Source organism: Tursiops truncatus, chromosome X, assembly GCF_011762595.2.
Source record: "Tursiops truncatus isolate mTurTru1 chromosome X, mTurTru1.mat.Y, whole genome shotgun sequence".
Lineage (NCBI taxonomy): Eukaryota > Metazoa > Chordata > Mammalia > Artiodactyla > Delphinidae > Tursiops > Tursiops truncatus.
The window spans coordinates 95882801-95908534 of NC_047055.1; the positions used below are offsets into that span (position 1 = coordinate 95882801).

Sequence of the window (25734 nt, forward strand, 5' to 3'; positions counted from 1 at the left end):
GTGTGTATTCGTGGTGAAAGGGCGCGCAATTGGGGAACAAAAAGATATTTTAGGATAATCTGGTTTGCTAGGGCACGCCCCTGGCGCGCTCAGGCCCCCAGAGCGGGTGCGGGAGTGTCAGCCCCGCTTCCAGAAGAAGCGCTGGCACAAAAAGAGGGGGGTGGGTCGGAGCCCCAGCCGCGCCAGCGCTCCGGGGAGGCGGAGGAAGGAGGGCCGGCCCCGGGCGGGCGGGAGGGAGGGAGACAGGCGAGAGGAGGAGTTTTCCAGCTTGGTCTCCGCGAGCCGCGCGCAGCCCCTCGGTCGGGTTGGTCTCCTCCCGCCCCCGGGAAGCGCGCCGCGCAGCCGAGCCGAGCGCAGCGCCGGGCGCGCCATGGGGAGCCCCGCACTCCGGCCCGCGCTCCTGCCGCTGCTGCCGCTGCTGCTGCTGCTGCTGCTGCTGCTGCTGCTTCGAGTCCCGCCGAGCCGCGGCTTCCCAGGTAGGGTAGGCGGGCCAGCCTCCCCAGCTGGGCGCCGGGACCCTCGGCTCGGTCCGGAGGGTGGTGCGGGGCGCCCTTTGTTTGCGCGGACTTCGTCTTTCGCCGCCCGGGGGAGCGGGGGACGCGGAACGGGGCTCGCGTGCGGGCACCAGGAGGGGAGAGCCGACTGTCATCCCGTCGCCGGGCGCCGTGAGCTGGAGGACCCTCTGCGCCTGGGGTTCCAGGGGGACCAATCAAACCCCCGTTGGCGCTGGAGGCGACCAGGAGAAGTTTGGCCGCGGGTTACTTTCTCACCCCGCCGGAGTTTTGCCTCTCACACAGTTGCCTGCGGCCAGGGACCAGGTGGCTGGCAGCTCATCCTGGAAGGAGCCCCTACCCCCTCCAACTCGAGGCCCCAGGCCACCCCTTGGGGCTGCAGGGCACGAGCCACAGTAAAAGACTCTCGTGGAAGGCCCGGGCGGAGCCTCTCCCGCATCCCCCAACCCCCCCTGCTGGGGATTCCGAGAAAGTCTGCACCTCCGGGAGAGAGGTGCCAGCTGAGAGCGGTGACATGTGGCAGGCGCTTGGTTAGCCCCAGGGAAAGAGGACTACACACGCGGGCTCTGCTAGACAGGGGGTGTGGCTTCTTGTTGCTGGGGGGCGTGGTCTGTAGCATCTAAGGGGACCCTGGTACTTATTAGAACTTTTCTGGTGTGGACAAAACCTTCTTTGGAGATGCCCTTTAAAAAGGTCCAGCTGACTCCCTCATCCAAGAGTCTTAAGATAGCAAAGAGCTTCGGGGGAGCTGGGGAACATGGATGCACCCCTGTCGCCCCGGAGAGGAAATCCATGGACACATTTTAGTTTAGTGTTAATGGGAAAGTGGGTGACGTGGCGGGCAAATGTCTGGCTTTACTTTCAACACTGTGGGTGGTTTAAGTCTGGGGTCTGAGAAACGAACCTACCGAGTTCTGGGTGAAGGATGGAGGGGGGAGGGTTCCCAGATGGCATGCTTGGGAGATGTAGGGATGGCTGCTGGAAATTCCTTGCACATCCCCTTATGAATGAATGAATCAAACGTGTAAAGTGAGGAACATTTGCGTTTTGAACTGTTGTAAGTGTTAAGCTTTTTGGTAGGAACTGATTCAGGGCAAAGTGGAAAGGAGACTTTATCCTCTGTGCCAGGCAAGGGCCAGCCCCCTGTTCCCCGGGCAGGTTAGTGCCCCCACCCCCCAAGCAGGAGTCGGGTTAATATGAAGGTAGAGGGCAGGGGCAAGCCAGTACTGGACAGGGTGCAGGGGGAGAAGTTGAGAAGCTAGAAGCAGCCTTTCCTGCTGAACTGGGAGGCGTCTCTAAGCCGCCTGTACATCTGTCTGGCAGAGCCTTCCTCAGTCAAGGGGCCTCTTCTCTCTTTCCATTTGACCTTCCTCCCTTCCCTCACCCTGCCCTCTGCTCTCCTTCCCTCAGCTTCTACCCTTATACAGCGTAGCTTGCTGCCAGGACCCAGCCACCCACAGAATCGTGGGTTTCCAGCTTGGGCGCTCACTACTTTTGGGAACTGGCCCTGGCTGGCCCAGCTCCCTCTGGCGCCAGCCTGCAGGCTTCCCCCAAGTTGGCACATCCCAATGAGGTCTTTCAGGAAATGTGCTCTGCTGGGGCTGTTGATTCCAACGGAGGGTATTTCAGTCCAAGCCAGAGGTTTCGGAAGGCTGGGGAGGGGAGACTCTCTAGGCCTGTGGGTCCTGAGGCGAATCATGTCAGCTGAGTTCACCCTAAGTGCTGGGTGACAGAGAGATTTTGAAGATCATTTCAGAGGCAGTCTCTCAGCAAGTGGACATTGTGTCTCTGGTAAGAGGCCTGGAATCAGGAACCTCTGAAAGAGGGAGATGGGGATCTAGGGCCCCATCGGCATCTCCCCTCCCCCACTTATATAAACATCTGAGATTTAATAGCAAATCTGTCAGAGAGAGAGTAAATCATTCCCATTCCCACTTCTAGAAGGTCTCTGGAGTTCTTCCATCTTTGAATCTGATGCAGCTTTTCTGGCTCTCTGATTTATTCTTTGCGGCCTAGCAAAGACGCAGTGTCTATAAAAACCCACATGAAATGTATGGAAAATTCATAGCAAAGTTGTCTGTGTTGGATTGCGTTTGTATGCCTATAAGATAGTATTCTTACTCTGTTCTTTGGTTTTGCTTTTATTGAGGTATAATTGACATATAACACATTAGTTTCCCGTGTATAACATAGTGATTCGATATTTGTATGCACTGCACAATGGTGACCACAGTAAGTCTAGTTGCTATCGATCACTGTACGTAGTTACAAAATTCTTTTTTCTTGGGATGACTTTTAAGATCTACTCTCAATAGAGTATTATTAACGATAGTTACTATGCTGTACATTACATCCCATGACTTATTTATCTTAAAGCTGGAAGTTTGTACACTTTGATCCCCTTCACCCATTTCGCCCACTCCCCACTCCCCCTCCCCTCTGGCAACCACCAGTCTGTTCTCTGTATCTATGAGCTTAGGTTTTGCTTGTTTGTTTCATTTTTTAGATTCCACAGTATATTAAGTGAGATCATACGGTATTTGTCTTTCTCTGACTTATTTCACTTAGCATAATGCCCTCTAGGTCCATCCATGTTGTCACAAATGGCAACGTTCCATTCATTCTTTTTATGGCTGGATAATATTCCATTGTATGTGTATACCACATCTTCTTTATCCATTCATCGGTTCATGGACACTTAGACTGTTTCCATAACTGGGCTCTCGTGAATAATGTTGCAGTAAACATGGGGATGCAGATACCTCTTTGAGATCCTGTTTTCATTTCTTTTGGATAAATACCTAGAGGAGGGATTGCTGGATCATATGGTAGCTGTATTTTTAGTTTTTTGAGGAACCTCCATACTGTTTTCCATAGTGGCTGCACCAATTTACATTCCCACCGACAGTGCACAAGGGTTGCCTTTTTTCCGCATTCTTGCCAACACTTGCTGTTTCTTGTCTTTCGGATAATAGCCGTTCTGACAGGTGTGAGGCGCTGCCTCATTGCGGTTTTGCTTTGCATTTCTGTTTTATTATGTTCTTAAATGAACTCTTTTTATTTTATTTATTTTTGGCTGCCTTGGGTCTTCATTGCTGCGCACGGGCTTTCTCTAGCTGCGGCGAGCGGGGGCTACTCTTTGTTGCAGTGTGCGGATTTCTCATTGCAGTGGCTTCTCTTGTTGTGGAGCACAGGCTCTAGGCGTGCAGGCTTCAGTACTTGTGGCACGTGGGCTCAGTTGTTGTGGCTCGCGGGCTGTAGAGTGCAGGCTCAGTAGTTGTGGCACACGGGCTTAGTTGCTCCGCGGCATGTAGGATCTTCCCGGACCAGGACTTGAACCTGTGTCCCCTGCATTGGCAGGCGGATTCTTAACCACTGCACCACCAGGGAAGCCCTGAACTCTTGAAGCCTCATTTACATCTGAGATTTTGGAGGTTCACTGCACCTCCTTCTGCAAGCAAGGCTGAAGATGGAGGATGAACGCCATGGCCAACTAAGAAAGGCTCCATGAATCTGATGCCTGGAGAAAACTGGTAAAGTAGTGTGGTTTCACCAGCCAGGAAAACCGAGTGCGGTTGGCTAAAAGCCAAACCAGAGCACACCAGCCAAAGCAGTCTTTTAAAATGCCACATTTGGAGATAAGTATTAGGAACTGAACACCTGGCTCAGGATATACAATTAAAGTCACATTAGGAGCAGGCTAGGCTAGATATTTCTATTTGGGTTTAAAACATGTAATCAACTGACAAAATTCCTCTGCATTAAAAAGGAAAATGCTGGGGAGAGCAGGGCATTTTCAACTGGCATTTTCTTATTGATAACACTTTCAGTACGGTATCCTGCTATTACTGTTTCTCATTTCCCAGATTTGTGAGCTGAAAGAGACACCAGAAACCATCGCTAAAGCACCGTCTTCAGACCTTCCTCACACCGTAATTGAAATATTGCCCTTTTCTTTTCGGTGATTTCTATAACATTCTCACTTTTAGTCTCTCTTATAGCAACTCATTCTACTTTTTATGGCCAGATACTGCTCTTTTAAGTACAGCTTTACTTCAGTACTGGTTTTTTTTTTTTTTTTTAAAAGAGCATTTATTTATTTATTTTGGCCGCATAGCTCACGGGCCTCCGCAGCATGTGGGATCTTCCCAGACCGGGGCACGAACCCGTGTCCCCTGCATCAGCAGGCGGACTCTCAACCACTGCGCCACCAGGGAAGCCCAGTACTGGTTTTTTTTAACATTTTATTTCTAATTTTTAAAATTGAGGCAACGTTAGTACTGTTTTGATCGCATTGCTCTACTCAAAAACATAGAGCAGGACTTCCCTGGTGGCGCAGCGGTTAAGAATCTGCCTGCCAATGCAGGGGACACGGGGTTCGAGCCCCGGTCCGGGAAGATCCCACATGCCGCGGAGCAGCTAAGCCCGTGCACCACAGCTACTGAGCCTGCACTCTAGAGCCCACGAGCCACAACTACTGAGCCTGCGTGCCACAACTACTGAAGCCCGCGCGCCTAGAGCCCGTGCTCCGCAACAAGAGAAGCCACGGCAGTGAGAAGCCCGTACACCACAACGAAGAGTAGCCCCTGCTCGCCGCAACTAGAGAAAGCCCGTGCGCAGCAACGAAGACCCAACACAGCCAAAAATAAAATAAATAAATAAAGTTATAAAAAAAAAAACAGGGCAGCTGGCCACAGCCTAATTTTCCAGTCCTTCTCTCCTAGCTTCCTAAAATCTGGCTAAAGTAGACTACCTGTTTTTATGGACCTGGAGTCCCATTTTCCCTCTTTTTGGTGATTACTGCTTTCTGCACCTGGAATGCTTCCCTGCAGCCACATGTGTGTCTAAATTCTGCCCATTGTCCAGCGACACCCCCCAGTTCGATGAAACTTTTACTTGATCCTTTGATTGGGAAGCGTCTGCCTTCCTTTAAACACCCACGGTGTTTCATATCTCTCGTGTGATATTTATCATACATGCCATACCTTACAATGAGCTATGCATTCCTTTACGCTTGTAGATTCTGAGCTCATGAAGGAAGGGCACTGCTCTGTCTTACCCCTCTGTATTTCCCACGGTGCCTAGCCAAGACCCTGGAGCCAAGTGGATATTTGTACTTATCGAGTTAATAGTTCCTGCAATTCGGGTGACAGACCATTGGCCGGAGGAGCTGAGAGAAACACGCGTGCAGGTAAACAGGGCTTGTGCCACCATGAACCTACATACACAGGGACGATGCCTTGCTGGCTGTAGAGGTTTGCTTTTAAATCCGTGAACACCCTCCCTTTGAGCAATAACCTTCTCCGCTGGGGTTTGTAAGATGAGAGACACTGCAGCCACAAGCCGGAGTTTGCATTTGTTATTTTTGTTGGCCGCTTTGCTAGAGCCCCTTCCAAAGGGGTTGAATGGTTTCCTTAGTCAACGCAAACATGTGTGCTACATCAATTCCCCTTTCAGAGAATGCAACTCAAATGGGTAATTGAAAGTGAAGATTGAGTTTCACGAGAAGAAGGTTGACTTGCCAGGTTGTAACGTAGTCTGAAATTCTAGCAGCCAAATTATGATCAATACCCAGGTTAAGGATTCATTTCCAAATAGCAGTGTGAATAATCGCCTTGCCTGGGTTCCAGTTCATAAGGAATTTCTCAAGCCAGCCCTTCAGTTCTTTTTTTTTTTTTTTAACTTTTATCGGAGTATGGTTGATTTACAATGTTGTATTAGTCCTCAGTTCTTGATTGTGTGATTTCTTGACTGTCGGCTTTTATTGGCCATTGTTTATGGCGTCTTTTAAGCCTGGATCTTTCTCTTGGATATATGAATTCTGCCTTCTCTCTTGGAACCTTGGCTGTATCCAGAGACTTTCTTTTTAAAGTGGACATGGAAGGATGGAGTGCATGGGATACTAGGATGAAAACGGTAGGGAATTCCTTCTGTCAATAGCTTTCTGTCTTGTGGGGAAATAGAACACCAGGTTATCCATGGGGGTAAATATTATAACACAGATGGGTCCACAAGCCCTGTGAAGCACAGAGAGGAGCCACGCAGGAACCCTGGGCCCGGAGATTGCAGAGTGATGTTGAGCGATGCTGATGCCAGTGGTAGTGACAACTACAGGCCCAAGGAAGGTTAATGCAGGGTGTCTCTGGGCTTCCTTCTCTAAGAACATTTTGAAATTGGAAACAAAAATCTGTGTGGGTGTTCTTTTTCTGGGGAGAAGGCCCTATCCCAATTCAAAATCACTCCTCACCAGATACTTTTGTGAATTCTATGAGAGAATGTGCACTTAATGGGCACAAAAGTCAACATAGAAAGTGCGATGAAGTTGCCAGAGTAGGGGAACTTTGAACCAATGATCAGGTGGCCTCCGGAATTATAACGAGCGGTACAATTTCCCATTCTCCTCATTTAAAAATCGACACCAAACAACACAGTCCTAATCATAGGTGGTAATTACCTGCAGGTCTGGGCTGGCATCTTGGCACAGCACGGTGTCACTTAGCACAGTGTCTGGGACTAGGGGCAGGATCTTTAGTGGCTATTTGTGGGTTGATTGAATGATTGAGGTCATTGTGACAGGGAATCAACACATTCTATTTCAATATCCCTGCAGGATTCAACCAGAATTTCCAAGCTGCTAATCCCCAAAGAGAAAGAAAGGCGAGGTGTCAGAGGCAATTGGCAGGACTCTGAACGAAAGATCCATTTGGACAGGCAACAAGTTGGGGCATAGTTAATTGCTGAGGCTCTTGAATTTCAAATCACCCCAGGACAATCTTCTAGGAGACTTAGAAACACCAGGGACTTTGGGGGGAGGGGGCAGGATTTTTCAGATAAAAGATTTAAGGATAAAGCTTCTTTGAGAGAAAAGTCGCTGGTAGCTTTGCTGAGCTCCCAAGTTGCCCAGATGATAATTGGTTGCACGTGGGTCTTACGGGCACACTCTAGGCTCAGAAACTTCTGGAGTCATCATTCCCGAGCTGAGTGATTCACTGCCCCGTAATCCTTAGCTCATACTGCATGCCTCTTTATACGTTGTTCTCCAGGGAGAAGATAAATGGGTTTGGACATAGTGGCTTGGATTATCCCAGAGGTTTGGTGTTGTAAATTGAGTATATTGGTTTTAAAGCTTTTTTTTTTTAATGAGTAATAGATCCAATTATAGAATTTGGGGGTGGACTTTCTGCCCTGGCCTTGGAAGATCGTTGCCCTGTTTCTTCTGCCCTGCTTTTACAGTGACCTGTTGTGTGATGGGTTCCATGCTGTTCCCCCTGTTGTCACTGGCTCTTTGCAGCGTCTGCCCAGTTAGGGCTGATGAACATCTATCTCTTCCATGCCGAGCGCAGCCCAGGACCCTCTGCTGAATGCCTCTGGCCTGCCGCTAGCTGTGTGGGTGGCTGAGCTGATGACCCTACCAGTCCCAGGGATTCAAGAATGTTCCAAAACACTGGTTCAATGAGGGCCACGGGGCGAGCGAGAATTGAGCCGAGCTTTGGCAGGCCCCTGGTGGAGGGGTGAGGAAGCGGTGGCCTGGCCACATCCCCGGCCTTCTGAGACTCTGCCCCCAGTGTGGCCGTTCCCTCTAGGAACTCTGACAGACTTGTTGCCACTGACTCAGCATTTGCCACACAGTCTCCGGTTCCTTTAAATATCTGAGGTTGAAATCCTGTTTCCACTTCGACTCGAAGTCCGCTTTTCAAAGAGGAGGGTCATACTATTTCACCAGGAGCTACTCACGGACCCGACGGCCTCAGCCACGTGGGCAGGCACTGGGGTCTTGTTCATTCTGTGCCCTTGTGGCCGAGCAGGGAGCCTGGCCCCCGGGGGACTCTCGGTGGGTCTCGGTGAAATCTGTAAGGGAGCACACCTCTGGCCGGGACTGACCTGCTGATTGGGTGTCTCGGGCTCTATCTAGCTGCCCACAGGAGCTTCTCATCCACATCCAGGCTCCCCTGCATGGGCCACCTAATTCATGTGGCATCTCAGCCTGGGAGGGCGCCCGAGACGGAACTCCCCACGTCTCAGTGATGAGTCCCTGAGGTTCAGTGAGTGGAAGGGATTTGTCTGGGGTCACACGGGGAGTTAGAAGCAGAGCTGGCCTTAGAACTCAGTCCCCCGACTCCAGGATTCCCTTTCCTCCACAGGCAGGGACAGAGTTCAGTTTCTGAGCAGCCACTACACATTAGGCATCGGGCCGGGCACCAGGGATAGGCAGGCAAGGATCAGTGGCACCTCGGGCACTCCCAGAGCCGCGCCCTGGTGTATTTCCGCGTGGTTGTTCATACCAACACTTGGCCGCAATCTCAGAGTCTCACACCCGGGGCTGCTTGGGTGTTCCTCAGGGCTCTGAGAAGTTGCTGCCCCAGAGCTAGCCCTTGCCCCGTCTTGTCGAGGTCCCAAAGGATCCCTCTCTATGCCACTTGCTTTGAGCACCCCAGCTGATAGGTCATGCTGTTTTTAACAGCATTATTGTGATATTATCCACATACCATTTCCCCATTTAAACCACTTCAGTGACTTGTAGTATATTCAGAGTTGTGTATCCATCACAGTTTTAGAACATTTTCATTACCCTCCAAAGAAACTCCACACCCTTTAGCCATTGCTCCCCACGCCCTCTCCGTAGCCCTAGGCAACTGCGGAAGTACTTTCCGTCTCTAGATTTTCCTATTTTTAACGTTCCATATAAATGGAATCACACAGTATCCTTTCGTGTCTGGCTTCTTTTGCTTAGCATAATGTTTTTAAGATTGATCCATATTGTAGCAGGTATCAGTACTTGACTCCTTTTTTATGGCTGAATTATATTCCATTGTATGGACAGACCACATTTTATCTGTTCATCAGTTGATGGACATTTGAGTTGCTTCCATTTTTGGGTTATTACGAGTAATGCTGCAGTGAATATTCATATACAAGTTTCTGTGTGGACTATGTTTTCATTTCTCTTGGGTAGATCCTTAGGAGTGGAATGGCTGGGTCATATGGTAACTCTGTGTTTAGCCATTTGGGGACCGGCCAGTCTGTTTTCCAAAGTGACTGTACCCTTTTACATTCCCACCAGCAGTGTGTGATGGTTTTGATTTCTCCACATTTTTATCAGCTCTTGAGATTATCTGTCTTTTTGGTTAAGTGATGTCATGAAAGCTCAGTTCATTAACAGCATCCACTCAAGGGTTGAGTGACAAAGCAGTGTCTGTGCTGCCAGCTGTGGCAGGATATTGGCGAGAGTCATCTAAGGATGCCTGCCACCCTCTCACTGCTGGCTGCAGGGCGCGGCTAGTCCATAAGGTGCCTTTGGGTGGATTAGAAAAAGATGCCTTGTCTAGGCACGTGTAATGCGTGGGCACAGGGCTTGGTCAGGGGACAGACTTTGTGCTGAGTAGGAAAAGGATAGAGAGGCAGGCCCAGAACTCAAGACTTAAAGAGTGGAGGGCAGCACGGTGTGAGACCCCGCCTGCTCTTTGGACGGGTGTGATGGTGGGTGCTGTGGTGTAGACAACTCCCTGGACACCCATCTATGCTGCAGTCCTGGGTGTCTGTAGCTCAGCCCCAGGTGGGAAAGAGCTATGGGCGCCATGTGCTTTGACAGTTTGCTTCTATTAAAAAGAAAAACAAAACAAAAAGCTGTGCTTGTGTGTCAGCGGCATCCTCGCGAGCTTGAATCCTTGGGTCACCTGGGAGCCTAGCAAGCGAGTCAGAAGCTCAGGCCCCACCCGAGACCTAGTGAATCAGCGTATGCATTTCAACAAGGTCCCGCAGATGATTCTTATACACAGTGAAATTTGAGAAGGACTGGTCCGCTGGGTGAATTCAGCCCTTTGCCAAGACGGAGTGGCTGGCCTGTTTATAAGGGCCGCCAAATAGCTGTCCTCCCTCCTCTCTCCCTTCTTCCCTTGGCTTTGCCGTCATCATGGCATCTTCTAGACTTCCTTTCCTAAGTCCCCGACATTCCTGAGATAAGCGTGTACAGACTTTCGTTTTCTGCTCCCTCTTCTAACTCAAAAACAAACCCAACTCTTCGGGGTGCACTCGACTTCATCTCCTTTGAAGTCCTCCTGCCTGGAGTGCGGCCAGCAGTAGCAAAGCACATCTTCGGTGATGGGTAACAGGGTCCTCACGTGCCTTTGCCCAGCAGCTCAGCTGCAGCTTAGAAATAACTGCAGCTCTTTAAGAAAGGACACACAGGGCTTCCCAGGTGGCGCAGTGGTTGAGAGTCCGCCTGCCGATGCAGGGGACACGGGTTCGTGCCCCGGTCCGGGAAGATCCCACATGCCGCAGAGCGGCTGGGCCCGTGAGCCATGGCCGCTGGGCCTGCGCGTCCGGAGCCTGTGCTCCGCAACGGGAGAGGCCACAGCAGTGAGAGGCCCGCGTACCGCAAAAAAAAAAAAAAAAAAGGCCACACGAGTGTGATTAGGGCGGTCCCTGCCTCTCTAGCAAAACCCTGTCCTGGGATTGAGAATTTCTGCAACTGACCAACCCTTAAAGACACAGGGGCTACACATCTTTGTGCCAGAGACCGGCGCCGCCGGGCTTAGGGAGAAGGCAGCCCCTTGGAGGATGGGTGAGATTGACACCAATGGGGAAGTCAGGACAGCACACCCCACCCCTCATGTGAAGCCCCCCAAGCCCCCCTGAACGGGGCAAGTCAGGAAGGCTGAACTGTTAGCACTAAAAGGGGGGCCCTCCCACCGTTTCAGGGCTTTGAGTGAATAAGTAGTTCCCAGCCCAGCAGTGGTATTGGCTTGGCCCAAAAGTTTGTTCGGGTTTTTCCGTAAGATGGTATGGAATAACCCAAACGAACTTTTGGGCCAACCCAATATCTGGACAGGCTTCATCGGGATTACCCAGGGAGTCTGGTGAGATGAGGTTTCCCTGATCCCCCCTCCTCTGTGTGTCTTGCTTTGGCAGACCTGGGGTGGGGAGAGCAGCAATCTGTGGTAGGGGTCTGCAAACTAAGTCTTGCCAAGCCACAGCACCCCAACTCCTGGTTTTGTATGACCAGTGAGCTAAGAATGGTGTTAAAATTTTCAAGTGGTTGAAAAAAATCAAAAGGAGACTACTTCATAACACGTGACAGTTATCTGAAATTTAGATATCAGTGCCACTGGAACCCAGCCACACTCATTTGTTTGGGTGTTGTCTGTGGCTACTTGGTGATAAGTGGCTGAGTTGAGTAGTTGTGACAGAGAACATATGGCCTGCAAAGCTGAAAGTATCTACTCTCTGGCTCTTGACAGAAATAGTTTGCCAACCCCTTAATTAGGGCCTTGCTACTCAGAGTATAGACTGAGACCTGCTTGGCCAGGGAGCTCTACAGTCATGTAGAAACCAGACCTATGAAATCAGAGCCTCCCTTTAACAAGATCCCTAAGTGTTTGTGGCTCCTGCGCCTTCACCATGATGCTCAGCTCAGGACTCGTCTCGGCCTTAGTCAGGGGGTCTTTTAAGATGCCTAGGCCCGCATGCTATAACTAGCCCTGAACACATTTATCTGACAGATAACTGGGTGTTTCATTCTCTCTGTTTGAGGCTTGGTAACCTCCTGATAGCCTCTAGAAACTGGGACCGTTTATTCTCACCAATTCTTGGCCAAGGCCTAGGGTCCTGATCCAAAGCTGTAGGCAGACTGGCCTTGGCTACCTCCTGAGACGTCCTGGATGCTGCATGGGTTTCTGGACCGCAGGCTCGGGGCTCTCCAGACCTGCTGCCCTGCCACAGTCCTGCTCTATGGTGTGGCCTGAAGACCTTCACTGCCCCTTACCCCGATCGCTGCTGAGGCTTTGACTTGGCTGTCTGCCTCTTGCTGGTGGCTGTTCCTTCAGGAGCCTGTGATCTTTCTGCTGGTCAGGACCATCCCTAGTAGAACATTTTCCCAAAGTGGCTTCCTTGAAGCGCTGCTTCCCAGAGAGATTCCTAGATGTTCTATGGGCAGCAGAATGCATGGTAAATAAGTTCCGTAGGTTTCTTTACTGCAGGATGGCTCAGGGTCATCGATATGCTAACGTAATTGTTCCCCTCTGGGAGAGAACAAATAACAAGGACCACAGAATCTGAAAATGTGGTCCTCAGACCACCGGCAACGGTAGTACGTACAAACTTAATAGATGCATAAATTCTCACGCCCCACCCCAGAGCTGTTGAATCAGAAGCTGGGCCTGGGGGAAGGTAGGCCAGCAACCGTGTTGTAACAAACTCTCTAGGTGCTTTTGATGCCCGCTCGAGTGTGAGAACCACTGGTGTGGACATTTCCAAGTTATTTTCTCACAGCATCTTAATAGACTAGTGTTTCTTATTTGTTGTTTTTAAAGGGAACTGTGTTTTGGGTTTCAGCACAGGTCCTTTGGGAAGATGACATTGAATTGCCTGGAGCATTTACTGGTGGCAGTGAGCACTGCAGGCTATAAAGAGGGGAAAGAACGAAAAAAAAAAATCTTTGGGTAACACCATCTGTCCCACTTCTGGCCTGCTAGGCAGTTCTGTGCCTACTTGGTTAAAAGAAGTTTACTCCAGTTGAAAGCTGCCAACGTTTGGCTGTTGTAAACGTTGTGTTCTTTGCAACATTTTTGTGTATTAAAATGTGAAGAAAGCTGGGAGCAGCCATTGGGATGTATTTCTCTCCTCCTCTAAACATTGTCTCCTTTCAGAATACTCTTCTTTCCTCTTCTGCAGAATTTCCTCGTGCAAATCCCAAACCCATCTTTCCAAGTCAGTGAGGTCCAAGTGGCTTTTGCTGGTGCCCTTGCCCACAGTGAGTGGCCCTCTTTCTGTCCATGGAAAGTCTCAGGAAGCTTTCAGATCTGAGGAAGTGGTTTGTCCCCAGACAGAGCCTCTTAGCCCAGGGTAGCTGCGCGTTCCTTCTCAGAGCTCAGCTCCCTCCCTTTCATTCTAGAACTTTCTCCTTTGCTATCAGGGCCAGTGGTGTTACAGCCTTGGACCTGCAGGTGAACGCTTTTCATTTCTTTGCCATCAGAGAGTTTGTCAATGCTGTACTGTCACTTAGTTTGAAAATCCCAGGGGCAGTGAGGCTCGAGCTTGAAGGTGAGAGGAATCCCCCGAGTTCTGCTGCCCAGATCTTTTCTGTATCTTTGTTTAAATGGAGGTGAGGCAGCTTCTCGATGTGGTTTCGCCTTCTGAGCAGAATTGTAAAGAAGCAGAAGCACCATGTTTGCCAGGAAACAGAGGCGATGTGATGGCCCCCCAGTGTGAATATGGAGCAAGAGAGAGCTCGAATCCAGCCTCAGAGCCTCCCTCAGCCAGTGCCTCGATCAGGAACCTTCTGCTGAAGGCCTCGCTGCAGCCTCGCTCCCTTCTTGGATTTTGACTGTGTCTCAGTTGACCTCTGTGGAGGACAGTTGAGCCTTTGGAAGACCACATACGCTGTTGCTTTTGTTCCGCTGTCTGGTTTTACTTTAAAGGCTAGACCTTTTTTGGTTCTGACTATGTTGAATGCCAACAGTCAGCCTCCAGGGCTTCGGGAATGCCCTTGGTGGGAACCGGAGTTGGCATTTGCTGAGGGCCTTTGCTTTGTGCTGATCTCCACAGAGTTAGGTGCCTTTTTCCTGTTTTGCCTCTTTTCCAGCTTTAGACAATGAGCCGAAAATTAAATAATAGAAGGAGACTAAACTGGGAAAAAAAAAATTTCCCTTGGACAAGGGTAATGCCTTCATTTATAAAAGTTATCCTTTTAACTTTCTTTTTGTTAGCCGTGTAAAATATGACCAAAATTAAAATGGCGCAAGCCACATGCTGTCTTAATTGTCTCTGCTAATTCAAGGCGGAGGGCCTGGGGACGGTGGGTACCATCAACTCTGCCTAAAGTTGTCCCTATGGGGTCTTGTGCAAAAGAGCTTGAATGGAGGATGGAGCATCCTCTCAGGTGAAGCAGCTGTAGAAGCAGGGACATCTCTGAGACCTCATGCCTGGCGGGGGTCACTCTCTTACCAGTCCCCCACCTTACCACTATTATTTTCTTTTCCTGGATGAAATAAAGTTAAAAGTGGAGGAGTAGCCTTAATGGGGAAAGAAATTACATAAAGCTGAGGTTTGGATGCAAAAGAGGGAGGAAGAGTCCCCAGTAGGATGGAGCCACGGTTGCCCAGCCAGCGGTACGTTTATTGAGTTTCCTCCCTTCCCTGCCTCTCTTCCCCAGTCTGTCATTGTGAGTGTGCCTCCCGGGATGCCTCCCAAATGAACCACCTGCACCTTATCTTAGAGTCTTCTGGGGGCATTCACACAAATAATGGCTCAGCTGGAACTTAACCCAAGATTCAGAGTTCTTTCTACTGCTGAATTGATGCCTGCTGAATAGAGCTGTCTAGGTTAGGAAGTGAACTGTAAGGCAGACTTCTACGAGGAAGCTTGAGGAGTGTTTCAGTTAGCTATTGCTGTGTAAGAAACCATCCTAAAACTTAGTGACTTATAACAGCAACCACCATTTATTTGTCCATGGTTCTGCAGTTTGGGCAGGGCTCAGTGGGGATGGTTCATCTCTGCTTAATGTGATGTTGGCCGGGCCAGCTCATATGGGGCTGGCAAATCCAAGATGGCTCCCCTCCCGTGTCTGGCACTTCATCTGGGATGACTGGAATGGCTGGGCCGGCTGGGCCTCTCTCTCTACCTCTTTACAGTCTCCTATTCTCTATGTTCTCTCTCTCTCTCTCTCTCTCTCTCTCTCTCTCTCTCTCTCTCTTCCCCCCCCCCCACAGTTGCCTTTCTCCCCAGCAGAGTAAATGGACTTTTTAACATGCAGATGGCTTCCCAGGGGATGAAAGCCAAAGCTGCCAGGACACTTAAGGCCTAGGCACGTCACTCCCGTCACGTTCTATTCATCAAAGCAAATTGCTAAGCACAGCTGCTTTCAGGGTGGTGGTGGTAGTGGATAGATTCCACCTCTTAAGATGGGAAGAGTGGTATTCATGTGCAGGGTGGGAGGAATTGTTGGTGGCCAACTTTGCAAGCAATCCACTACAGAGCTGGTTTGGAAGAGTGTATTGGAAATGTGAGCTTAATTTCCCAGGATGTTTCCTGGGAGCATTCTGATTAATTGCTGGACCCCAGGTTAGCTATCCAAATGTATTAGGCTGTTTAGCTACAGAATGTGGCATGCCCAGATTCATTGCAGGTCCATAGAACGGAATAAATGCGGAGTCCTGGGAATATCCAAGGTCCATTTCCCAATGCTGACTGGTACTGGCATCACCTTTGTTCTTTACTCCCTAGTACTTCTCTCTCTTATTTTCATCAAAGGCACACTTTATTAAAGAAGAGGTAACTCAAAATAGATCATAGATTTAAATATAACACTACAGCTATAAAACTTCTTGATGATAATGTGGGAGAAAATCCTTACAAACTTGAGTTAGACAAGGCTTTCTTAGTTATGACACCAAAAGCATGAGCTATAAAAAGTAAAAAAAGAAAAAGGGGGGCTTCCCTGGTGGCGCAGTGGTTGAGGGTACGCCTGCCGATGCAGGGGATGCGGGTTCGTGCCCCGGTCCGGGAAGATCCCACATGCCGCGGAGCGGCTGGGCCTGTGAGCCATGGCCACTGAGCCTGCGCGTCCGGAGCCTGTGCTCCGCAACGGGAGAGGCCACAGCAGTGAGAGGCCCGTGTACTGCAAAAAAAAAAAGGTACTTCATCCAAATTTAAAACTTCTGTTCTTTGATAGACAAAGTTAAGAGAATGAAAAGACAAGCCACAGACTGGAGAAAATATTTGCAAAGACATATCTGATAAAGAATTTTTATCCAGAATATATAAAGAGCTCTCTAAACTCAATAAGAAAACAGGTAACCCAGTTTAAAGAGTGGGGGAAATATTTTAACAGACACTTCACCAAAGAAGATATATGAAAAGATGCTCAACATCATTATTCACCTACTAGCTGGATAAACTTGACCAACCCCGTTCCTGCTTTTATCTGCCAAATGTGAACAATGCCACCTGCTCTCCTAGGGGAGTGATCTGTAATGCACTGTGCAAATATAAGTTATGGTTAGAACTCCCAAAAAACAACTTGCACACATTTCTGTTCCTTGTAGAGGGCTGACTAGCCATTTTCTCTCTCTCCCTCACTGGACTTCATGTGACAGACACCCACAGATTGCTGACCATGACTGTTAGGTAACCACTGGCCACTAGCAATTTGAGGCAGGTCATTTACTGTAAGCTCAAGTGGACGTGGGTGTCTCCCACCATGCTTTTCCAAGCCAGCCTGGTTTTTAGGTCTCCCTAAAAAATCTCCCACTACCTACTTTTTTCTGCCCTCAAGTGTTCTTATGTCCTTTCATTTCAAGGAACTTGCATCATTTGTGCCCCTTAACAAAGAGCTTTAGTTGTTCCTTGGCACTATCAATATCTAAGAGATTTACTTTGACCTTAATTTTTTCTTTGAATTCATTTGTAATCTGAAATGGATTATTTTACATTTTCATATATTATTTTTTCTCCGGGACCTAATGTTAAATTCAATGCTGAATGCTTAATAAGGACACTGATTACATAAGGAGTAAGTAACAGAATATTTTTCACCTAGTTTCTAAATTTGGATAAAGAAGCTTGGATGAACAGCTGCAGTATCAAAAATAATTTTCCATTTCTATGAATCCCAAAGGCCCCCTTCATGCATTTAACATTCCTGAAATTCCTAAAATGAAAAAAAATAAAAACAGAGGAATACACAGGTTTTGTTTTGTTTGAATTTATTTATTTATTTATTTGGCTGCGACGGGTCTCAGTTGCGGCACGCGGGATCTTCGTTGCCGTGTACAGGATCTTTGTGGCGTGCAGGATCTTTAGTTGCAGCATGCAGGATCTTTAGTTGCGGCACGCAGGACTGGATCTAGTTCCGAGACCAGGGATCAAACCCGGGGCCCCTGCATTGGGAGCACAGAGTCTTAGCCACTGAACCACCAGGGAAGTCCCTACACAGGTTGTTTTTTTTTAAGCAGCTTTATTGAGGTATACTTGACATATAATAAATTCCATTGAATTCCCTTTGCACATTTTTCAAAAATTAATTGGCAGGTTTTTTGCTGATTGTTTGTTCTTTATTCTGGTCCATTGATGTGTGTGCCTATTGCTGCAGCAATACCACGTTATTTTGATTACTGTAGCTTCGTAAATAGTCTGAAAATTGGGTAGTGTGCTTCTTCCAGCTTTATTCTTCTTTTTCAAAATTGTTTTGGTTAAAAATTCCATATAAACTTTAGAATAAGCTTGTCTACATCTACCCAAAAAGCCCACTGGGATTCTGATTGGAATTATGTTAAATCTATTAATCAGTTTGGGGAGATATAACATCCTTACTATTTTGAATCTTCTAATCCACCAACACGGTTATCTCTCCATTTATATAGATCATTTTTTATTTCTTTCATCAGCATTTTGAGGTTTTTTGTATACAGGTCTGGCATATGCTTTTTTAGATTTATAGAGTCATCCTTTGGTATCTGCGAGGGATTAGTTTCTAGGACCTGCCGCTGATACCAAAATCTGTGGATGCTCAGGTCCCATAGTAGGCCCTCCATATCCGCAGAATCCGTATCCATGGATTCAACCAACCACAGTTCAGAAACATAGTACATGATATGGAGTTGGTTGAATCAGCCAATGCGGAACCTACAGATATGGAGGGCTGACCATATATTTATTGAAAACAATCTGCATAAGTGGACCCACACAGTTCAAACCCGTGTTGTTTAAGAGTCAACTATACTTAAGTATTTTGTTTTCTGGAGCTATTGGAAATGATATTTTTTAAAAATTCATTTTCTAACTATTCTTTGTTAGTATATAGAAATACAAGTGATTTTTGTGTTTTGACTTTGTATACTGCAACCTGGCTAACCTCAGGAGTTATTTCATAGATTCTTTAGGATTTTCTTTATAAATAATCATGCCACCTGTGGATAGGGACAAGTTTACTTCTTCCTTTCCAATCTATGTGCCTTCCTTCCTTCCTTCCTTCCTTCCTTCCTTCCTTCCTTCCTTCCTTCCTTCCTTCCTTCCTCTTGTTGCACTGGCTAGGACAACCAATATAATGTTAAATAAGAGTGGTGAGAGTGGATTATTATTTGCATTTATTTTTGCATTATTCCCAGTCACAGGGGGAAAGCACTCAATCTTTCACCATGAAGTATAATGTTAATTGTAGGCTTTTTGTAGATTTTCTTCATCAGGTTGAGGAAGTTCTCATCTCTTCCTGGTTTGCTGGGAGTTTTTGTCATGATGTTAAAATTTGACAGATGTTTCTTCTGTGTCAATTATATGATCATGTGAATTTTCTTCTTTAGTCTGTTAATGTGGTAGATTACATTGATTGATTTCTTTTATTGTTTGATTTTTTTTTTTTTTTTTTTTTTTTTTTTTTTTTTTGCGGTACGCGGGCCTCTCCTGCTGTGGCCTCTCCCGTTGCGGAGCACAGGCTCCGGACGCACAGGCTCAGCGGCCATGGCTCACCGGGCCCAGCCGCTCCGCGGCATGTGGGATCTTCCCGGACCAGGGCACGAACCCGCGTCCCCTGCATCGGCAGGCGGACTCTCAACCACTGCGCCACCAGAGAAGCCCATGATTGATTTTTTTAAACTATTAAGCCAGCCTTACGTTCACAGTGTATATGACACTTGATGTTGGTATATTATTCTTTTTATGTACTGCTGAGTTTTATCTGGTAATATTATATTGGGGACTTTTGTATCTATGTTGATGACAGATATTGTCCTGTAGTTTTATTTTCTTGTAATTTCTTTATCTGGTTTTGGCATCAGAGTAATGCTGGCCTTGTAAAATGAATTTGGACATGTTTTCTCCTCTTCTACTTTCTGGAAGAGATTCTGCAGAATTGGTGTTATTTCTTCTATACATGTTTGGTAGAATTCACCAGTGAAATCACCTGGACCTGGAGACTTTAACTACAAATTTAATTTCTTTAATATTTGGAGACTATTCAGGTTATTGATTTCATCCTGGGTGATTCGTGGTAGTTGGTGATTTCCGAGGAATTGGTCCACTTCATCTAAGTTGTCAAAGTTATGTGTAGAGTTGTACATAGTATCTGAAGTGATATCCCCTGCTTTATTCCTGATATTGGTAATTTCTTTCTTTCTTTTTCTTTGTCAGTCTTGCTAGAGTTGTATCAATTATATGAATATTTTCAAAGGACCGACTTTTGGTTTGATTGATTTTTCTCTATTGTATTCATTGCTTCTGCTTTTACCTTTATTATTTCCTTCTTCCTTTGTATTTATTTTGTTCTTCTTTATCTAATTTGTTAAGGTGGAAGCTGCGATTATTGTTTTGAGACCTTTCCTTTTTTCTAATATGAGTGTCTAGTGCTCTAAATTTCCCTCTAAGTACCGCTTTAGCTGCATCCTGCTGCACTCTTTCTTCTCTCCTTCTTGAACTCTGATGCCTTGAATGTTAGACCTTTTGATCTTGTCCTACAGTCCCCTGAACAATAGAGAAAAAAGCTTGAGAAAAATAAACCAAGCAAGGGGAAGACAGAGAAGGGCAAAAAGCCATGGGTGATCTCCCCACCCTCTTGAGACCACAGCTTCTCCAATAAGAAAAGTTCCCCTTACCCAGAGTCTTAGGTGCCTGCAGGCCTATGTTGCTATTGCTATAGCTGCCCATTGCCACCACAAGATTACCTGGGGACTGGGACACAAGAAAACAAAGACAGCAAACAAGCAAAAACTGGAGAATTTTCCCCACTTTCTCTGACCATTAGGAATCCTCTTTCCCACTCTTTGAACCAGAGCTAGAGAGATTCTTCTGGAACCCTCTCAGCATCCAGTGTCTACTTCTGTATTTGGGCTGACTTGAGTTCTTCCCAGGGGAACGTCACCACCAATTCTGTGGTACTTCAAATTCTGCCTTCTTCTCCATGTTTACTTTTCAGAGTCCTCAGATAGCTGTTCAGTGCACTTTGTTCAGGTTTTTTAGTTGCATTTGGTAGGAAGGACGAGTTGGAGTGTGATTACTCCATCTTACCCGAAATTGGAATCTTGTGATCTGTTTTTCTAAAGTTACATGATCATTTTCATGGTGGTCAAATAGATGATTTCCTTCCTTCTTTCTCTCTCTCTTTTGTTTCTTCTTTTCTTTCTTTCCTACATTTTCTTGACTGTGGTACCAAGTAGATTATTAGACCGTGATAAATAACTTTTGATTCGACTTTGTTGCAGATGGTGAAAATTCTTTTGCATGAGGTTTTATAAATATTACGATTTAGAGAAATGATTGGAATGCTTATCACTGGAAAACACTTTCTGCTTTCCAAAGATATATCTACCAGGATGAGAGAATAAAAGAATCATAATTTAAAAAGTGGAGAATACTGCTCTTATGGAGTCACACTGAAAGTGCAAAAGGATCATGTATCTGTATCTGACACAGGTATAAGTTACTTTTGTTCCTTTAAGCAAACCCAGTTCCATCCAAAGCTTTTTTTCTCATGAGGTAATGCCGACAAATATATGTTAATAATTAAAGGAACATAACCATGCAGACTGATTATGCATCCAATGCTGTGTGTCCTATAGTAGCGATTGAACAATCCTGCCTTCAGTCTGAGAAATGGAAATTGTGGAATTGGGAGAGAGTCAGTAAAACATAATCTTTCATGCAGATGAGGCTTTGGGTAAACTTTTCAATTAATTGCTTTTCTTTGGGCACTAGTATTGGTAAGCAGCTTTAAAACACAACTGAAAGTATAGACACTTATCTATAAGAGTGAAGTATGAGGAAGGGTGTGGCTTCTCTGCGCAGGTCATGTACGAGGCGGCCCTAGCACAGTAATTAGCTCAGCTTCCTACACCACCCAAGCTATTTCTAATCACAGATGAACCAGTCACACATCCTTATTTTGAGCAGATGTCTGAAAATGACTGTAGCATAATTCCTCAGTGATAGCTGAGGTTCAGAAAACAACATTAGTGTTAACATCCAAGTTCTGTTGGAAACATCCACAAAGCCAAATCCCCCAATTTAATAGGCTCTTTTGAAGTCTTGTCTTGTGAACCAACAATGTTGACATGTAATTCATCATTAGCTTAGAAAAACACTTTCGGAATATAAATCAGGCTTGAAGTCTAAGATGGAACGATGCTCCTTTCAACTAGAGCATCCAACCCCGTTATCTGAGACCCTCTCTCCTTTTCTCCAGCAACTGTCATTTATCAGTCCCATCTCCCTCTTCATCTGTATCCTTTTAACCACACTCTTTTTTTGTTTTCTTTTTAAAAATTTATTTATTTTTGGCTGCATTGGGTCTTTGTTGCTGCGCACGGGCTTTCTCTAGTTGCGGCGAGCGGGGGCTCCTCTTCGTTGCAGTGCGCGGCCTTCTCACTGTGGTGGCTTCTCTTGTTGCAGAGCACGGGCTCTAGGCGGGCAGGCTTCAGTAGTTGTGGCACGCAGGCTCATTAGTTGTGGCATATGGGCTCAGTAGTTGTGGCTCACGGGCTTAGTGGCTCCGTGGCATGTGGGATCTTCCCGGACCAGGGCTCAAACCCACGTCCCCTGCATTGGCAGGCGGATTCTTAACCACTGTGCCACCAGGGAAGTCATGCCCACACTCTTGAAATCAAGTCTTTCCCTCTGATACAATGCCTGTGTCTTACTTTGAAAATCTTCAATAGAACGCACCGACCCCACGTTTAAACAGGAAGAGCCCAAAGCTCTGAGGGGTGGTGGGGCTGGCCACAGGCACACAACTGGGTGGTCGCAGAGGTGGATGAGGCTTCCTAACATCCCACTCCATTGTTTTACTCCAAGTCTTCTAGAAAGGCACTGTGCTGTTCGCAGAACCTCACCTCTCAGGACACCACATTGGATTTTTAATCCACTCACAACCAAAGATACCACACTGAGTTTTTCGTCTGCTCTCAACTTTCTTTCCACACTTTTCTTTTTTTTCTTTTTTCTTTGTTGGCCGCGCCACATGGCTTGCAGGATCTTTTTTTTTAAATTAATTAATTAATTTATTTTTGGCTGCATTGGGTCTTTGTTGCTGCACGCGGGCTTTCTCTAGTTGTGGTGAGTGGGGGCTACTCTTCGTTGCGGTGCGCGGGCTTCTCATTGCGGTGGCTTCTCTTGTTGTGGAGCACGGGCTCTAGGGGTGCGGGCTTCAGTAGTTGTGGCTCGCAGGCTCTAGAGCGCAGGCTCAGTAGTTGTGGCGCACGGGCATAGTTGCTCCGTGGCCTGTGGGATCTTCCCGGACCAGGGCTCGAACCTGTGTCCCCTGCATTGGCGGGCGGATTCTTAACCACTGCGCCACCAGGGAAGTCAGGCTTGCAGAATCTTAGTTCCCCAACCAGGGATCGAGCCCATGTCCTCTGCAGTGGAAGTGCGGAGTCCTAACCACTGGACCACCAAGGAAGTCCCTCTTTTCTGCACTTTTTAAGTATATGAAAGGAAGTCAACTTGTAATGGTGTCAGAAGTTAGGACAGTGGCGTGATCCATTCCTTGATCTGAGCGCTTTGACCTGGGTGTGTTCAGTTTGGGACAAGTCATTGAACTATGCACTTTTCTTTAAATAAAACATTTATAAAAAGTCTACAGAATAGGGATGACTGGTGGTGGACAGGTTGGGAAAAGCATAAGAGGAGACCAGTAGCATAGGGCATGAGCCCTGATTTCATGCCTGGGCTTCCAAACTTAATATTCTACTAATACCCTTTATTGTGCAACAAGTCACCTCTCTCATCCATCTTAAAAATTCATTTCCCTGGGCTTCCCTGGTGGCGCAGTGGTTGAGAGTCCGCCTGCCGATGCAGGGGACACGGGTTCGTGCCCCGGTCCGGGAAGAGCCCACATGCCGCGGAGCGGCTGGGCCCGTGAGCCATGGCCGCTGAGCCTGCGCGTCCGGAGCCTGTGCTCCGCAACGGGAGAGGCCACAACAGTGAGAGGCCCGCGTACCCCAAAAAAAAAAAAAAAAAAAAAAAAAAAAAATTCATTTCCCTCTTAAAGCCCTTTTATCCTGTTCTCCAGGGTACTTTTGCTTCCTGGCACCTGCATAATCTTTGTACCATCAGCGCTGCTGAATCCTACTTAAAAAGAGGCATTTGCTGTAGCCAAAAATCAGACCGATAATCATGCAGGGATCTTAGCCCCACCCTGGGGTTCTTGCTTGTTTAATATTTGCTGTGCACGCTGCTAACAAGCCAGGGCACATCTGGATTTATAGTTTTCCTGCACATCCGTGCTCTGAGGCTCCAACAATATAATATGTGTGAGAGGCTGTAGCTTATTTTTAAAATGGCAGCGCTGAGACCTCTTGTTTCTCTGCTTTTACTTTGAATCTGAGATATAGGAAATGCTTACTTGTTGAGGCTTCTGTCTCCCCCCCTTCCCCACCTTTCTTTTACAGGAGCAGGAGCCCAAGTGTGTAACCAACGGTGGATTGAAAGCCATAGATCTATCCCTCCTCCCCAGAGCTGATGGAATGATCTTTTGTAGGTGTTCAGCACTCTGCCTTTTAGTATTCCTCTCTCTTATGTTTAGAGTCTTTTTTTGTCCCTTCCTCCATCTTTCTGCCCATCCCTCCCTCCCCAAAGGTTGTTCTTCAATGACATAGGTTGGTCCGGGGATCTGTGTGGGAGACATCATTGCTGCGCGTGGGCTTTCTCTAGTTGCGGCGAGCGGGGGCTACTCTTCGTTGCGGTGCTCGGGCTTCTCAATGCGGTGGCTTCTTTTGTTGCAGAGCACAGGCTCTAGGCGCGCGGGCTTCAGTAGTTGTGGCACGTGGGCTCTAGAGCGCAGGCTCAGTAGTTGTGGCGCACGGGCTTAGTTGCTCTGCGGCATGTGCGATCCTCCCGGACCGGGGCTCGAAGCCGTGTCCCCTGCATTGGCAGGCGGATTCTTAACCACTGCGCCACCCGGGAAGCCCAGAGAACCATAGACTTTAACCTTGGAAAGGGCCTTAGACCTCCAGCCTAATCCCCAGAGTAGGAACCCCCATCTCACTTGCCCCCCCAGCATCCTCCAGCTTTGTGGGAACATGTCCAGGCTCAGTGAGCCTTGACGGTGTCCCAAGATGGTCTCGAAGCCTTAGAAAGTCCTGCCTCAAAGGGAGGTGAAACCAGCCTCTGGATAACTTCCAGACACTGTCCCTGGTTTTCACTTTTGGAATTATACAGAGTGAGTCTCCTTGTCTCTATTTTTATCCAGGAGAAATCAAATCAAAACACAAGGATTCTATTTCCCTTAAGTTTAATTTTCTTCAGGCTATAAATCTAAAGTTTCCTCACCATTCAACAAACTTTATTCCTTTTTTTTTTCTTCTTTTTTTACTTATTTACTTGCTATGAAAGGTAGCCCACGTTGGTCATTTTTTCGGTTCTTCTTTCTAGCATCTTCCAGCACATCTGTGTCATTCTCAGGTGGCCCCAAGAGTGAACCTAATTGGTATTCCCAGTGCAGTTGGTTCAGTGTAGGATAAACTAGTCTTCTGTGGTTTAGTGTCTGTCTTCTTCCTGGTCACTGTTGCTTTCTCTTTTGTTTTAGAAGCGGCTTCACCTGCTAGCTCACAATCTGGGCAACTAGCTGACCATTCTCTCCCAAGTCTGCCAGTTCCCCCCATACTGGGTATGTAGAGCTTAAAGTGGGAAGAGGAATACAAGACTTCATGTTTATAATCTCCTTGTAGGTGTCCAACCGGCTACTGCCTCTGATGATGTCTTCATCTGTCCTTTTTGCCCACCCGTATCCAATGCACTACCACCCCCGCCCCGCTCAGCCCACCTGTCTGTCTTCCTGCAGCCCAGGTGGACGGTTCCCACTCTTGGGGACGGCTCTTCGCCTCAGATGTCCTTGTGTCTGAGAGGCTCTGCCTGCATGCTTTCTCCAGTGTTGTGGGAACTGGCTCAGCAGGAGGTTCTGGAAGAGTAGGAGGTTTAACAGCCCTGGGGCCAGCCCTCAGTCAAGGCAGGGCAGGAGTCAGTGGATAAGTGCCCGAGCTGCCAAGTCCCATTGGTTGCAGTTCCCCAGAGGGTCCCCCATGGGAATGCATCCCGGTTGTCCCCGGAAACAGCCTGCTCTGTAACGCATCATCATGGACTTTTCTCTTTTTTTCTCCTTTGTCAGTCTCCCTGCTTCTGCATCGGGCTTCCTGGGATCACCTCCCCAGTGACCTACCCACGTCCTTGTCTCAGGGCCTGTTTTGGGGGGAACACAACTAAGATCCTGTCCTCTGCAACTTTGTATCTTCTCCAAACTGTTGAC

General features: G+C 47.5%; 1 protein-coding gene across 3 annotated transcripts in view; it reads left to right on the forward strand.

The window, feature by feature from the left end:
- Positions 1 to 270: 270 nt before the first annotated feature.
- Positions 271 to 25734, forward strand: part of SRPX (sushi repeat containing protein X-linked) — a 100401-nt gene continuing 74937 nt past the window's right edge. For 2 of the 3 annotated variants that reach the window (XM_004318042.4, XM_019943518.3), the window contains exon 1: positions 276 to 476. In XM_004318042.4, coding sequence (XP_004318090.3) covers positions 371 to 476 — 106 coding nt within the window. In that variant the 5' untranslated portion in view covers positions 276 to 370. Of the gene's footprint in view, positions 477 to 25734 lie in introns of all 3 variants that reach the window. The other variant, XM_019943519.3, reaches the window with a different exon arrangement.